Source organism: Taudactylus pleione, unplaced genomic scaffold (genome assembly GCF_031769625.1).
Source record: "Taudactylus pleione unplaced genomic scaffold, aTauple2 ptg000122l, whole genome shotgun sequence".
Taxonomy (NCBI): domain Eukaryota; kingdom Metazoa; phylum Chordata; class Amphibia; order Anura; family Myobatrachidae; genus Taudactylus; species Taudactylus pleione.
In genome coordinates, this window is record NW_028284524.1 from 6,449,100 (window position 1) to 6,464,235 (window position 15,136).

At 42.0% G+C, this 15,136-nt stretch overlaps 1 protein-coding gene across 1 annotated transcript in view; it reads right to left on the bottom strand.

Annotated features, from left to right (window-relative positions):
* GLB1L (galactosidase beta 1 like) overlaps window positions 1-14,861 on the bottom strand; it is a 37,446-nt gene extending 22,585 nt beyond the window's left edge. Inside the window, exons 1-7 of the mRNA XM_088472318.1 lie at window positions 14,650-14,861; window positions 11,816-11,985; window positions 11,528-11,678; window positions 4,734-4,794; window positions 4,160-4,254; window positions 3,466-3,646; window positions 712-770 (exon numbers count right to left, since the gene is read on the bottom strand). Of these exons, the coding sequence (XP_088328444.1) occupies window positions 712-770; window positions 3,466-3,646; window positions 4,160-4,254; window positions 4,734-4,794; window positions 11,528-11,678; window positions 11,816-11,985; window positions 14,650-14,841 (909 nt within the window). The 5' untranslated portion in view covers window positions 14,842-14,861. The remainder of the gene's footprint in view (window positions 1-711; window positions 771-3,465; window positions 3,647-4,159; window positions 4,255-4,733; window positions 4,795-11,527; window positions 11,679-11,815; window positions 11,986-14,649) is intronic.
* Between the last annotated feature and the right edge of the window lie 275 nt (window positions 14,862-15,136).

Consider the following 15,136-nt stretch of genomic DNA (forward strand, 5'->3'; position numbering starts at 1 on the left):
GGAGCTCCCTCCGTCGTGCGCATGCGGGCACCATCGACCCGCTTGCGAACGGGTCTGAATTAGACCCTGAGTCCTGAGTATATATGGACAGATGGATTAAAGGGTGATGCAAAACTTGCCTTTTGGAGACATAGAAAAAATGAAAAATAAAACGCGCAAAACAAAGAACATTATTTGTGTAATGTATCTGAGAATAAAGAGGTGTGATGTGATCCTGGGGGGATGCAGTCTGGAAGCCGACGGTCTAAATGCCGACCGCCGGCTTCCAGACTCTCTAATCCCGGCGTGGTACTAATAATGGGTGTCGAAAACTCACATGTTCACGAAGGTAAGCCGGGCGCGGACAGCCGGGTGGGGGGGGGGGGGGGTTAGGTACCCCCCACTGGAGGGTTAGGTTACTCTAGAGGAAGGGGTGGGGTTAGGGTTAGGCACCCCCCCGGGGAATTTATGTTCAGGCAGCGGGGAATGGGGATTAGGGTTAGGCACCACTAAGGGAGGGTAAATTAGGTTAGCGATACTTACCTTAGGGACGATCGGGATCTTCACTCTTGCAAGGCTGCCGCTGTCGGGATTTGATCCGCCGGCCAAGCTTCCGGCGGTAATACCTACTACACCCATCCTGGGAGAAGTTTGGGATTATCACCACAGTATACTAGTCAGTGTGACAAGTTAGTAATATCATTATTATATAGCACTCAATTTGTACAATACCAGAGGTCCTCTGGGTTGATATCTGCGCATAGCTTCAAAGGCTTTTGTTGCATTGGCCACTGTAACACAGTAAAAAAATATATTTGTGATTTTAAAATATTGAAGTCTCACAGAACAAGTCATTTTCCTTTAAGTTTTTAGGAACTATTGGTCCTAAGAGGTGGTCATAGCACATTACTCCTCCAACATAAGACAGAGGAAAGTATTGTATTTTAAATGCTCACCTTAGCTAAAGCTTGGCTCACTTAGCAGACAGACAGTAGAGACTGAGAATTTCATTCAACATACAGACCATGGGAAGTGGCACTGTGCAGCTTTACATACAACCAAAAGAAGAACAGGTAGAATCAGCATCCACCAATACAAGGAGTGGTATTATGCAATTTCTGTGATCCAAAGAAACACTAAGTTTCTTTCTTTCTCTCTTTCTCTCTGGCAAATTTAATCCAATGCGAAGATGAATAGCAGCAGGAGGGAGCTCCCGCAGCTATTCAATTCAATTAAACGCGCAGTTTGCCTGGTCGGGAATTGGTTAAGTTAGAGATTGTCGGTTCTCGAGACTTAACCTGGGTGTTTAGGCGCGATTACCGGCATTCTCTGACTAAGGTGCCGGGCGCGCAGCTGTTCGGGCCACGCTAAGCCGGCACTTTTGTCGAAATTCTCCTCGCATCCCCAGAGCCGCCCAAACAGCGCGGCGTATTGAATAGCTGTGGGAGCTCCCTCCCGCAGCTATTCAGCTTTGCACTGTATTGAATTTGGCCTTTTTGTCATGTGACTACCATGGCAACTAGTCATATAGCACATATATAAACCGCAGAGAGGCTTTGGACACCACTTTGAGCTCAGTACATTGTAAAATCCTCCCCCTCCTTCTCAATCATGGCATCCTGTCAGACAGTAGCGTTCCCGCTAGGCTGTTTTAGCGGGGCGCGGCGCCCTGCCCTCCTTCTGGAGGGCAAAAAACGCCCTGCCCTCACAGCCTGCGGGTGCTGTTCTCACTCGCGGGACGCAGTGCCCCGCTGGTGGAGAAACATGCGGTGTCCCGGTTACCGCCGGAGAATAGACGCCGGGCGCATGCGCCCGGCATCTATTCTCCCTTTCTGCAGCGCTTGGGGGCTGCCCGGCATGTCCGTAAGCGTCGGGCACGCCCCCAAGTATGACGAAAAGGGGACGCGTCTTATAGACACGCCCCCTTTTCATGACCGCGCCCCATAAGGTTGCCCTCTCTAGCTCCGGCGCCCTGCCTACCGCCGGAGCTAGAGTGAACACTAAAACAGTATCTGTGACTGAATTATAGACAATGTGGTAATGTCTGTTCTGTGCACTGAACCCCCCACCACCACATGACATGCTGAGAGCAGTGACTGCCATACTTGGCTGCCCTTCATATGTGTATTGAAAAGGAGAAAATGATATGTAGAAAGAAAGAAAAAAAAAAAAAAAAAAATCAGGATTCTTTGCTCACCATAAAATCACTTTATCCGATTCCATGGAAGACACTGGAGACGTAGGGGTTAAGAGAGTAAAAGAGGAGCCTGGGCACTTTCAAACTTTGAAACTCAGGCTACTCTCCCTGAAAACCCTGTATGACTGTACTACTACCATGAGGTTTTTTTTTTTTTTTTTTATGAACAAAGCCCATGTTTTAAATCCAAAGACAGTCACAAATCACTCAATATTGTAAATGCTCAGCAGTATCAAACGTATCTTATGGTAAAGGTTTGAGAAAGGAATCTGATTCTCCGAAACGTTGCGACTGAGCCTTTACTATAAGAGAAGTTTGAACAAGTCCTACTTGAGCGCCTTCAATTACTTGTTTCTATGTGGTCATTTCCTTTTTGGTTGATACTGCTCCTGGGTAGTTAAAATATTGAGTGGCTTGGGTCTGCCTTTGGATTTACAGGATCCCGGCACTGATAATGCTGGCGGTCAGAATCCCGGCAGCATAATCCCGATGGATGCAGGTAAGTATTCTAACCATTCGCTTAACCCTACACCTAACCCACCTTTCCCGCTGCCTAACAGTAACGCTCCCCATAACCTAACGCTAACCCTCACCGTTGGGATCACTGCCATCGGGATTATGACACACACATACATAACCTTTCATGGAAAATGTAATACATGAAACATTATAATATAATACAATGAACATGGAACATAGGTGCATAAAATAATAAGGAACTCGAGTTTTTGATGGATCACAAATTAATCAGTGTAGCGGCACAAATATTTATGAATAGCACCTAAATATATACCAGAAGTAAAGTATGTCCTAAACAACATCTGGTGCTTCTAGATCTCACCAGTGAATAGTTCCTACCGGAAAGCAGGAAAGTTTTGGGGCAGATCGCTGTCTCTGGCTCCGCAGGCCTATCTACTGCAATGGCAGATAGACTAGCTATCTTTTACATGTGTGGCACTGCTGGGGCCGGTTCTTGGTAAATCTGAACAGCAGAGGCAATGTCAGCCACGCACACGTCTCCCCCGAACCCAACCCGCTACCAGTCCCCTCCCCCACCGACCCAAGTAAAAAAAAATTAAAAATCACCCTGACAACAACATGTGGCACCATCAGGCCGTTGGCCCACTAGAAAAATTCCTGGTGAGCCATATTGCCAATCTGCCCTTGGATGCTGCAAAAATATAAAATTTCAGTTTCTGTGAAAATGATGGATAGTTAGTAACTTTATTATGGGTTAGAGCACATCAGTTCTATATACTTCATGGTATTACACAGCATCTATTGCTAACCTGGGCCAAAGTCGACAGTAGCATACAGGTCCTGCAGAGTCCCACATTTCAGAAAATAATCTGCGTTGCCATCTGTAGTGAAAAGCACAACATCATCCCCCAGGTACACGCGGAACAAGGTGTTAAGGTGACGCAGGTAACTGTAATCACAGGCATGGAAACTTCCGTATTCATTCTCCACCTGCAGGACAAGGCAGCTATGAGGTCCTGGGGTCCTTATTCTTACAGTAACTATTAGTTCTGTCCATTGGTGCACACGGCATGCATGCTATTCTTCCTGTCAATGTGCTGTGTTACATCTAATACAGTGTCAGTCCATACCCACCAAATCAGATACATGACACTGTGCATGTAATCCAAATGGGTTCAGCAAGATTTTGAAAGGACAGCAATTATAATGATCAAGTCTGAACACAGGCAAAGCCCACAAAGGCCCAAGCCAATGGTGGCACAGAATGGAAAGGGTGTGTGCTATGTACGAATGCAAAATGTGTGATACTTCTCTCCAAGGAAAGCCCTACATGAGATCAGACAAATTACCATCTTGTATCATTTTCCAAAGGAAAATGTCTAAGTTTTCACGGCTACAAAGTGATAGATTTTCATAGATATTTACTAAAGTGAAAGGATTAGAGAAAAATAGCTGCAAGTAAATTGTGTCAGGAAGAAGGGACGAGATGAAGAGTCACATAACCTGGACACTGATTATATTTCCTCCATTGCTGTACAGGCGGGAACTTAGTTTGGGGAGCAGGACGGACATCCAGGAATCCACAGCATTCAAGTAATCTGCAATTAGATTTGGTGATGAAAGGTTTATGTGCATAAAATAGTTGGGGCAAAGGAAAACAAAGCTTCAGCACATTGGTTGAAAATGTTCAGGGGTCTTCCACCTCCAGATAACTTTATGTATCACCCTCCTTCAATATTTAGTAAATATACTTTTTCTTTATCTGGCTTTTGAGCCATGAAATTATATAATCTAGGAAAATATTTAATTTTGGTTGCTCACAGTATTGGATACAACTGTATTCAGGGAGCTAATGTGTCGTATCCACGGGCAACAGATATAAATAATTCTTTATATTTTTGTCCTCTCCAAGAACAATATTCGTGGGTTAGAAAGGGACATCTATATAGGTTATTTACGTTTACATTTTGAGGGAGGTGGTTCTGGCACCGAATTCTGACTCATTATCAATTGCAAATGACTACTTATGAGCTCTGAGCATAAAATTAGGAGTAACACATTATAGATTGATGCTTACCTGGATCTGAAGAGCGTAATGATATATCTTTCTTATTCAGCAGCCAGGCTGGGAGTCCTCCCTAACACAAACATCAAGACTTCTGTTAGTGCTTATATAGCCGGTAACAGAAACGAGAAATTACCATATGAATGACATTTTCCAACACTTTGGCCCCAATGCAATAGGCTGCGCTGTGTGAGCACTAGCACCATTCATATAGCCGCTAGATTTAAAGCAACAAAACCAAGCTGGTTTACATTAAAACGAATTGCCATTTTTAAATCTAGTAGCTACATTGCTGAAATCGCAGGCTGTTACATATGGACCTTTGTCTTACTCTTTATATCATACTGCTAAATAGTAACTCTTTTCAATATGCCTGTCATTGGCCTCCTTACAGATGAGAATAAATTCAGCTACACTGTGTAAAAATGAGAATCTGGGTGGCACATTTAAAATGCAAACAAAGAAGGTGGAAGGAGCGCTTGTTTGTGAAGAAAAAACAAAAATTGTAGTATAACAATGATTTAATAAATACAAATTTACACTGAGATAATAAATGAGCAATGGCTCTGTGCATGAATACCAGAACGTCTGTTCCTGTGCACTATGAAAACCAGTAATTAGTAGATGGATAAATTGTCCATTTCGTGCAGAATTGATGATCCAAATGAATAAGAACAAGTCCTGTTACTTTCAATGAAAGTATGTCCTCTTAATAGAGAAATGGTTATTTAAATTACAACAGTAGCAGCAAGGTGGAAAAGCTACTGCAGGGAGCCGCTAGATGTTAATAGAAACAATGTCTATCCAGTACACGCTGACCCCAATAGTAGCTAGGGAATGGAGACCTCTACCACTTATTAGCGGGAGTGTGAGACCTGTGATGTAGGTATAATAATTACAGCCTCGATCTCTGGTGACCCACACTCAGGAGGAACAGAAGCGCTCCACTGATAGTCAGCGGGAGCGTGGGTGCTGGATGAATTAGCGCCAAGTACTCTGTCCTCCGTGCCTGGCTGTAGTAGTCAGCTGATGACAGCCGGCAAAGGGCTGGATAACAGTGTATCAGCAGGCTCCCTGAACGATAGGGTTGTAGCGGTCAGAGCTCCAGTGCACAAAGTCTGGTATAATGAATGCAGGATGTTTCTTGACGCGTTTCTCTGGGCAAAAGAAATCCCAGTTTCCTCAGAAGGTATAACATCCATTGATCTGCCATGGGCTTTAAATAGCTGTGTTGGTTGATTTTTATTATTGGGGAATGCTCTTCAGCTGTTTAGTTCTTCTCAGCTGCCCCAATCATTGTCTTTAAATTGGTGAATGCTTTTGAGCAAGGTAAAGCAAGAATTTCAAAAGATATATAACAAACCCATAATTACAATATTCATATATTAAGTAATATGCACATTATTTGCATTAAATATTTGAAACCAAGCAGAAAAGAACAATACATATAAAAAATATATATTAAAAATAATAAGTCTGTGTTACTCATTTCTCTATATGTTTAAATTTATACTTAATACTAATACTGTATATAGTATAGAATAAAATTAGATGAATGTAAAAATGAATAAAAAAAAGAAAACGAGAAGAATAGAGATACAAAATGGATAAGTATAGAATGAGAAATAGAAAAAAAGAAAAAGCCAATAATAACATCACATGATATATGGATAATATAATCTACATCAGAAAGTAGTCCAAAATTGAACTTAAGATAACATGATCATATTATCCACACGTATTATTAAAATACTTAGATAGTGAACACAATCATAACATGAGCACCAAATATATTGCTTTGCCCCCCTGTTGTCTTGATTAGCATATGAAAATGGGAAAACATAATGATGAGGCTTGCATGTGAGTCCCAAACAGATATCTGATGTCAAACTGTAACCACAATATGGTACACCTATCTGAATGTGAATGTTCATGTAGGTGAACTGAAGTAATGGACCGTAAAAGATGATTTAAATGGCCATGTGTGATTCTAAGATCACACCTCCTCAAATTCCTTCTTCACATATGACGTCTCTCATTGACAAATATGAGACCCCCCCTCCCCCCACCCAGGTGCACCGAACCTCTGGCCGATCCCCAGGCAACGCAGTGGAACCACTACTCCTGTGTGAAACCACGACAGAGTCAGCATCATGTGGCAATGATGGGAGGGGGGGGGGGGGGGGGCAACTCAATCAGCCCACCTGATCATAACAATGATCTAGGCAACAAGGATGATGAAAACCTGATATCTGAACTCCATATTGGGTGCTAGAGAGAGAGATGACAAAAGGGGATATCAAAAATCCAATTCAATGGACACATTCAGTCCATCCGGAAGTAATGTGTGTAGTGCATGAATCCAAAAAGATTCTTTCGTGCATGACCTTTTATAACGACCCCCCCCCCCCTTTGGGTTAGAGGAACTTATATTATTATTACTGCTCTAAGTAGAACAGGGTTGGCCTCATGTTCCTGTGCAAAATGTCGGCCTATGCTATGCCTTGTCATGCGATTGATAATGTTCCGTCTGTGTTCTAAAAACCGGGACTTAAATTTCCTGGTGGTACGACCCACATATTGTTTAGTACAAGGGCATGACAAAACATAGATGACATAGTTCGTCTCACAGTTCACAAAAGTGCCTATTGTAAACAGTTGTCCTGTAGAAGCTGACTGAAAATTTCTATCTCGATTGGATATGTGTTTACAAGTGGTGCATCTGACATGATTGCACTTGAAACAACCAGTGGGTTTTGGAGCCCACATGATGGCATTGGGGCTATTTGTATGTATATCTCGTTGCGTGAAATGACTGGACACTAATCTCCTGTGTAAACTGTCAGCTTTTTTGAAAATCACAATCGGTTTATTGTTTAATTCGGCTTTCAAAATAGGATCTAGTTTTAAAATCGAAAAATTATTAGCTATAATACTCTTTCTTATGTGACAAACTGTTCTGTTTAGACACAAATACCAAGGATTTATCTACTTCTCCACTCGTTTTTGGAGTTTTGTCTTGTTTAGACAATAAGGTGGCCCTTTCCAAAGATAGTGTTTCATTAAGAGCTTTATCAAGTAGATCCTGAGGGTATAATTTTTCTTTGAAGGAATTCATTAAAAGGTGTAGCTTGTTCCATAAATTTATCCTTCTCTGAACAATTTCTCCTGAATCTCCATAGTTGCCCTTTAGGAATATTTTTAAGCCAACTTTTTTGATGGTTGCTATTGTAGCTGATATAATTATTGCAGTCTACTTCTTTTTGAAAGGTAGATGTGCTGATCTGATTATCTATAATACGAAGCGTGATATCTAAAAAAATTAATAGTGGACTGGTGGGGAGTGCTTGTGAGGGTGAGATTGAAACGATTAAGATGTTGCACAAACTGAGAAATAGACAGAAAATCCCCTTTCCAAATGAAAAATAAATCATCTATATAGCGTGTATAGAGGACCAGGTTCGCGTCGAAAGGGCCACCCCAGATGTACTCCTTTTCTAAGGCGCCCATGTATATATTGGCATAACTCGGTGCAAACCTGGTCCCCATCGCTGTGTCAAGGACTTGAAGGTAGAAAACGTAATTGAACAAAAAATAATTATGTGTGAGAATGAAGTGTATAGCATGAAGTATAAACTCGCGCTGTTCCACTGACATCTCTTTGACTTCCCTGAGGCTTAAATCAAACATAGTTACACCCAAATCATGTGGTATGTTGGTATACAATGATGATACAGCACAAGTAATAAAGTGATAATCTTCCCTTTTAATCTCTGCTATTTTCTCAAAGAATTGTGTAGTGTCTCTAAGGTGAGATTCAAGTGAAACAGCGAGAGTCTGTAAAAATTGATCAACAGAATGTGAAAGGTTTGCAGTGAGGGAACCTAAACCAGAAATTATGGGACAACCGGTGGGATTGTGTTGTGTCTTATGTATTTTAGGAAGGTGATAATAAGAGGGTGTGATCGGGTGTGCAGGGTAAAGAATCAAATATAAATCTTTAGTGATAATACCTTTCTCCAAAGCATTCTGTAGTAAATCAAATAATTTAGATTGAAAATGTATGGTGGGATCTCTTTCAAATGTGGCGTAGAACTTGCGATCAGAGAGTTGTGTAATTGCCTGATACATAATCTGTCGTGTTCTGCACCACTACTCCTCCACCCTTATCAGCTGATTTTATTGATGTGTCTTTCTGTAATTCCTTTAGGGCACACCTTTCTTCTTGTGTCAAATTATGACAATATTTAATATCAGTGTGTGCTTTACTACACAATAATTCGAATTCCTTCAAAGTTTTCTGATAAAAAGTTTCGATTGGAGCACTTTTATATTGCAATGGGACAAATTGGGATTTAATGTTACAATCCTTTATTTTGGCGTTATGAGTAAATCTAGAGACCTCATACACTGGGACAGGAGTATTAATGTGATTCTCAACATGGTCCTTATTATCCTCCAACAGAGAACTCAGATCATGTAGTGGAATATTATCATCCTCTGTTAGATGAAAATAAGAGGGAGACATGGCGTCATCAATAATTATAGGGGATCCCTCTACTTTATGTTTCTTTATATCTTTAATGGCGAAATATCGCTTACGACAAAGATTCCATTTGGATTAACAATTCTGCACGAAATGGACAATTTATCCATCTACTAATTACTGGTTTTCATAGTGCACAGGAACGGACGTTCTGGTATTCATGCATAGAGCCATTGCTCATTTTATTATCTCAGTGTCAATTTGTATTTATTAAATCACAGACGGTATAATGGTTAGCGTTACTGCCTCACAGCACTGAGGTCATGAGTTCGATTCCCACCACGGCCCTACCTGTGCAGAGTTTGTATATTCTCCCTGTGCTTGCGTGGGTTTCCTCCGGGTACTCCGGTTTCCTCCCACACTCCAAAAATATACCGGTAGGTTAATTGGTTCCCAACACAAATTACCCCTAGTGTGCATGTGTGTGCACATGTGATAGGGAATATAGAGTGTAAGCTCCATTGGGGCAGGGACTGATGTGAATGGCCAAATATTCTATGTAAAGCGCTGCGGAATATGTGTGCGCTATATAAATAACTGGTAATAATATACTACAGTTTTTGTTTTTTCTTCACAAACAAGCACTCCTTCCACCTTCTTTGTTTATATTCTCACCCAGCAGGTAGCAGATCCTGCTTGTTAGGAGCTGCCAGTTTGGAAGCATTGTATTGATTGGTTGACAGGCGCACCTTATCTTTCCTTCACATTTAAAATGCGTTGGCATATACAGAGTTGGGAGTGGGCACGTTCTAACCAACTGTCAATGATAAAATAAAAGTAATACATGTTCTGAACCATATCCTATTAGATGCAATGGCTCAACTATGGGAACAAAATACACCCTCCCTCTCCCTGGTTCAATGTATATAATAGACTACAGAGTACAGCATTATTACTTTGTAAAAGTTTTTTTTTTTCTTTTTTTGAGGGGGGGTTGACATCAATCCAACATTTCTAATGTCGCTAGAACACTGATTTGAGAATTCAGTTGTGATTGAGCTTTTAGTATATTCCATCAGGTATATTCCAAAAAGAGTAGATGGAGGACAACGGCTGCATTACAGCAGAAATACTAGGGCTATATTCTATTGCGCAATTTTGTGCAGGTATAAACTTATCGTACTGTTCGCCCTAACAGGTCACTGATCACGTCTTTGTGCACTCCTGTTTTTCGTGCAGTACTATTGCAAAAGTCGCGAAGCAGCATTCGCGCAAAAAATCTTCATGGTGTTAGCTGCAAAATGTATAGGTAAAAAAGGGAGAAATCTGCCTATACCCCAAAAAAAGTCAAACTACTATTGGGTAACATTATAGAAGTGTATTAGTGGCCATAATGAAAGCGTTTGGGGTTCTTAAAATGTGTGACATGGCTGTTATATGCGTTTTTCTCTTACAGTAAAAAAATTATAGGAAGCTATAATTTTTGGTTAAAATAAATGCTGTAGTTAAATTTGGGGCACATTAAAATGGGTGTAAAGGTGCATACACATGCAAAAAATTTTTTTGAACGATGACGATATAGTGATCGTTCAGTCGTCAAAAAAATCGTCCAGTTTCTGCCCCGAAATGATGAACGATAACTACCAATGCGCGTTCCCGTTTGTAGTTCGTAGTTATTGTTCATCGCCCAAACCTCCTGTCAGGTTGAACATGGGAGGATGGCCGGCACTGAACAAAATCATTCTTGATTTAATTCAGTGTTTCTGCTCAGTGTAATTAACGACACTATTGCATCTGCCGGGGACACACGGACAATTTCGTTCATGGAGCGAATCGTCCCGTGTGTATGCACCTTAAGTATATTTTCGTGTCAATATAGGGCATTTTTAAAAATGTTAAAAACACACCTGTCACTTGCACCTGTAATGTTTAAAACACCTGTCCCATTCGTACAGCCCCCCATATACCTGTTCCACATCAATTAACCCATTTTCCTGCACTTTGAGCTTTATCACCCAAAAAAATTACACGTCATTATTGGCCAAATTAAGTTAAACAAATATTTTTGCCTAATTAGTCACTAAGGAGGGTGCCCCAGTGGTTCTGAACCAAGTCCTGACATTTCTACCTTAAAGCAGGGAAGTTCCCCAACTTATCACCTGCTCAGGAGGTGGTGATAACTAATTTGCGATAAATGCTATAGAGAATTTGCACCTGTGAAAAGTTGTGACTAAAAGGATTGCGCAATAAGTCTAAAATAGAGGAAAAGCGGCTTATTGCGGCTAATACGACATGGCTCAGTCATTCCACAGTCGCTTACCATGTCCCATTCTGCACAGATGTAGGGTCCTGGTCTCATGATGACCAGCAGACCAAGCTCCATTGTCAGATCCAGGAAATATTCAAGATCACGATCTCCCCTGAAGTTAAACACTCCAGGCTGTGGTTCGTGGAAGTTCCAGGGAACATATCTAGAGAGAAATGGTAACATGCTAACACTTTGTATTTAATAACCGACAACAAATGAGGTCTACATATTGACCACATAGGAGAAAGAGATAGATGGATCGCATTGCTATCAGGAGAGAATGACTGATTAAAAACTTACATCTGGACAGCATTGAGCCCAGTCATATACATCTTTTGGAGTCGGTCCTTCCAGGCGCTGGCAGGAATTCGGAAGTAATGGATACTCCCCGAAATGTAACGGAAACACTTCCCATCCTTTAGGAAACAGTCCCTGGTAAAGTCAATTGTGAATGATCGACTGCCCCAGGCCTGCAGAGTGGAAAGGATTTACAATACACATTTGTGATCATTTTTCTATGGTCTTATGTAAAACACAGATTTCCATTAACTGGTCTCATTTATGACAGCAGCACATCAAACACACCAGCTACACACAACAGAAGTAGCCTGAACCAATTCACAATGAAGAAGTTTGTCATGTGCAAGTGATGGTATTGTTCCCTATACATATGTATAGGCTGCATTCTTATGAATATCGATTCCACCCATAAAATAGCTGCCTCTACTGTCTGTAGGCGTCGGTCAACTTTACAATTTTAGAGAAGAGAAACCAAAACTTCCCTAAATGAGATTATATGTAAATACTATCAAACTTGCTGAAAATTAACCCTTCCAACCCTACAGCCAGGTTGACAATTACTCCAGGATTGTTCTCTGCAACCCAGCTTTCATTAATACACAGGGAATCTCTTCCAGGCTGATACAAATTCCATTTTTGTTTGCAAAACAAATGTAGTTTTACATAGAACATTATCAGATTTTAATACAAATATGCATTTTGGTGCCACTTTGTATAGCTGGATCTGAAGATATTTTATGTCAGCCCAAGATGTGTATTTGAGGAAGGTGGACTACAAATTTATTATGCTTTCACCAATGTATTCCATATCAGAGAGAGACAGTATTGTGATTGTGTTTTTCCATGCAGTCTGGATATCCAGAAGTCCAGCTGTCTTAGGAAATACAGTGGTATCTGGGGGAGGTTTTCTGCCCTTGTCTTTCTACTGTTATCTCTATCTAGCACAGCAGTGGACAGTCTGGCTTTTTCTCTTCCTGGCCATTATCAGGAATCCATGCCAAAAAGAATACCCCAACATTGGTGGTCCACAGGTATGGCTGTGCCAAATGCTAGACTAAATTACCTGATGGACAAACAGGCAATCTCCCCAAGGACCAGCCTCCTATTTACTGCACCTGGATCAATGACCCATTCCTCCCCTCCCTAAATCTTCTACTTTCCTTTCCTCTCTACCTGTCCACTCTGAGTCCAGGGAACATTCAAGGATCGTTAAGCGTCTTGGAGGAAGGGGGAATATTAAAGTTATATGTGGGCATATTAATATTATGTGGTAGATCATTATTATATGTGGGGGTATTTGTCATGTGGGCTGTGTTAAATGTGGGGATGTTTTAATTTTACGGTTCATTGGGAAGGAGGAAAAAATAATAAATGTGGGTGCTAGAGAGTGAGGCGTAGAGCGCTCCTTGGTTGCTCAGCAATCTCTTTTCTAAGATGGATACAAACATTTCAGGATCTGACCAAACAGGATCGGTCCCTATGTCCCACTTCATGCTGATCAGTTTGTGATCGGGAGCTGCAAGTACCAAATTTACCCACACACAGAGGGGAGTATGCCACAGCAATGTCCCAGGTCTGGTATAATGCACTGAATGCTTGAAATCTCCTCTGACAGTCTTTTGGTGGTCAGCCTCACCAGATAAGCTGAGTGCAGTGACATAGTCAGGGAAGAGCGACCACTCACCCTGCTGAAAAAGCCTTAAAAATCGCACCTCTGCAGCTCGCCCTAGCAAACGTAGTCTACCATCTGGAACTCTGCTACTGTATAGTGCGTCTTTTACCCAACAATGACAGCATTGGCAGGGACTTAAAAACAAACACAGGATGCACTTTGGCCAATTAGCAGCTTCCAATCTGATGTTCCTAACAAGGGCTAGTAATGCTTGCCATCTAACCGGGAGAGGAAGAGACTCTGGGGAGTGTGCTCTCCCACCTTCCCTCTGCTCCACAGCACAGAATCCAGAGTGGTTGCTGTAGCCTCTTGCAATGGCTGATTAGTGGATGGTGGTCAGTGACCTAGGTATCAGGAGGTTTGTGACTTTGCGCTGCAGAAACAGAATGCAGTGGCGAATGAGCTGGGACTTGGGGTGCCTATTTCTCCTCTCCTCGTGTCAAAAACTGGCTATGCCACTGGCTGAGTGGCTCACAGTGAGCTCATTGAACATGCTCCGGCCTTGTGTCAGAGTGCAGCCACCTCTCAGAACTGTAGGATCTACACACAGATATGCCTGTGATATGCAGAGCATTTTGTATGAACACTTGGTGGAGGAGCAAATAAGTGTAGTCAGATAGAATAGACCTATATTATGCAACCTGTTGCTGTCCAGTTGTTGCAGAACTAAATGCCCCAGCATGCCTGGCGTGCTGGAACTTTTATTTCGTTTGCTACTACAGCATGCAGGAATGGTTGCTGCTATTTCCAAGTTGGAGAAAGGACCTCTGTGACGTATCCACCACGTGACCGCTGCAGGAGGCTGGACCGCTCCTGCGTTACCATCCACTAGGGCATAGAGGGGGAATAAATAATTGTGGCGAGCGCAGCCACCGTGCCCGAAGCGTGGCGAGCGGACACTTTTGGTCCCCCGTTACCATCCCCGCCCCTCCCCCTTTCAGTCCGGGTCACAGGGGTGTGACGTCACAAGTCCATCTGCGCTGTATAGTCTAGTCCTAACCATGCAGGAATAGGGAATTTGGAAACATGCAGATGTTTGCCCATTTGCGACTTAAGCTAAATGGACTGTTGCAAGGTGTGTGATTCACTTCATTGTGAGAAGAGTAGAAGACATTACTATTAGCAGTGCATGTATGACTGTAATATTGTATTTGTTACTCACCTGTTGCCACAGAGAGCTGGCCAGCAGCAGGCAGAAAATGAATGGTCCCATGTCTGCCAACCATTGACAGGAGCTGTTCTGTGCTATAAAGTTCCAGCTCCCAGGATCACAGCCCTCTATACACTCACAGTCATCATCCCCTATTCTTTTCCTGTAACGCGACTCTTGCCTAGAACACAAGACCTGAATCATGTGATCTCTCTGCTCCTGCTACAAGTCCACAGGGTCCTAAACCCTTCTCGAATCAGCTTAGCTGCTAAACGGCTGAGTTTCAAAGTATAGCGGCTCTCTATGGAAGAGGTAATAATAAAAATACAGCAAAAGGTATCTGTAGTGCAGACTGCTGAGCCAGACATTCTATAAATTGTATAAAATCAGAACTTGTAATAACAACCGGAAATATAGATATCTCATAGTCTCTGCAAAACTACAGTGACTGTAAATATTAACAGCAGCGCATCCTGTGTGTTAGGATGGGGGCGAGGGG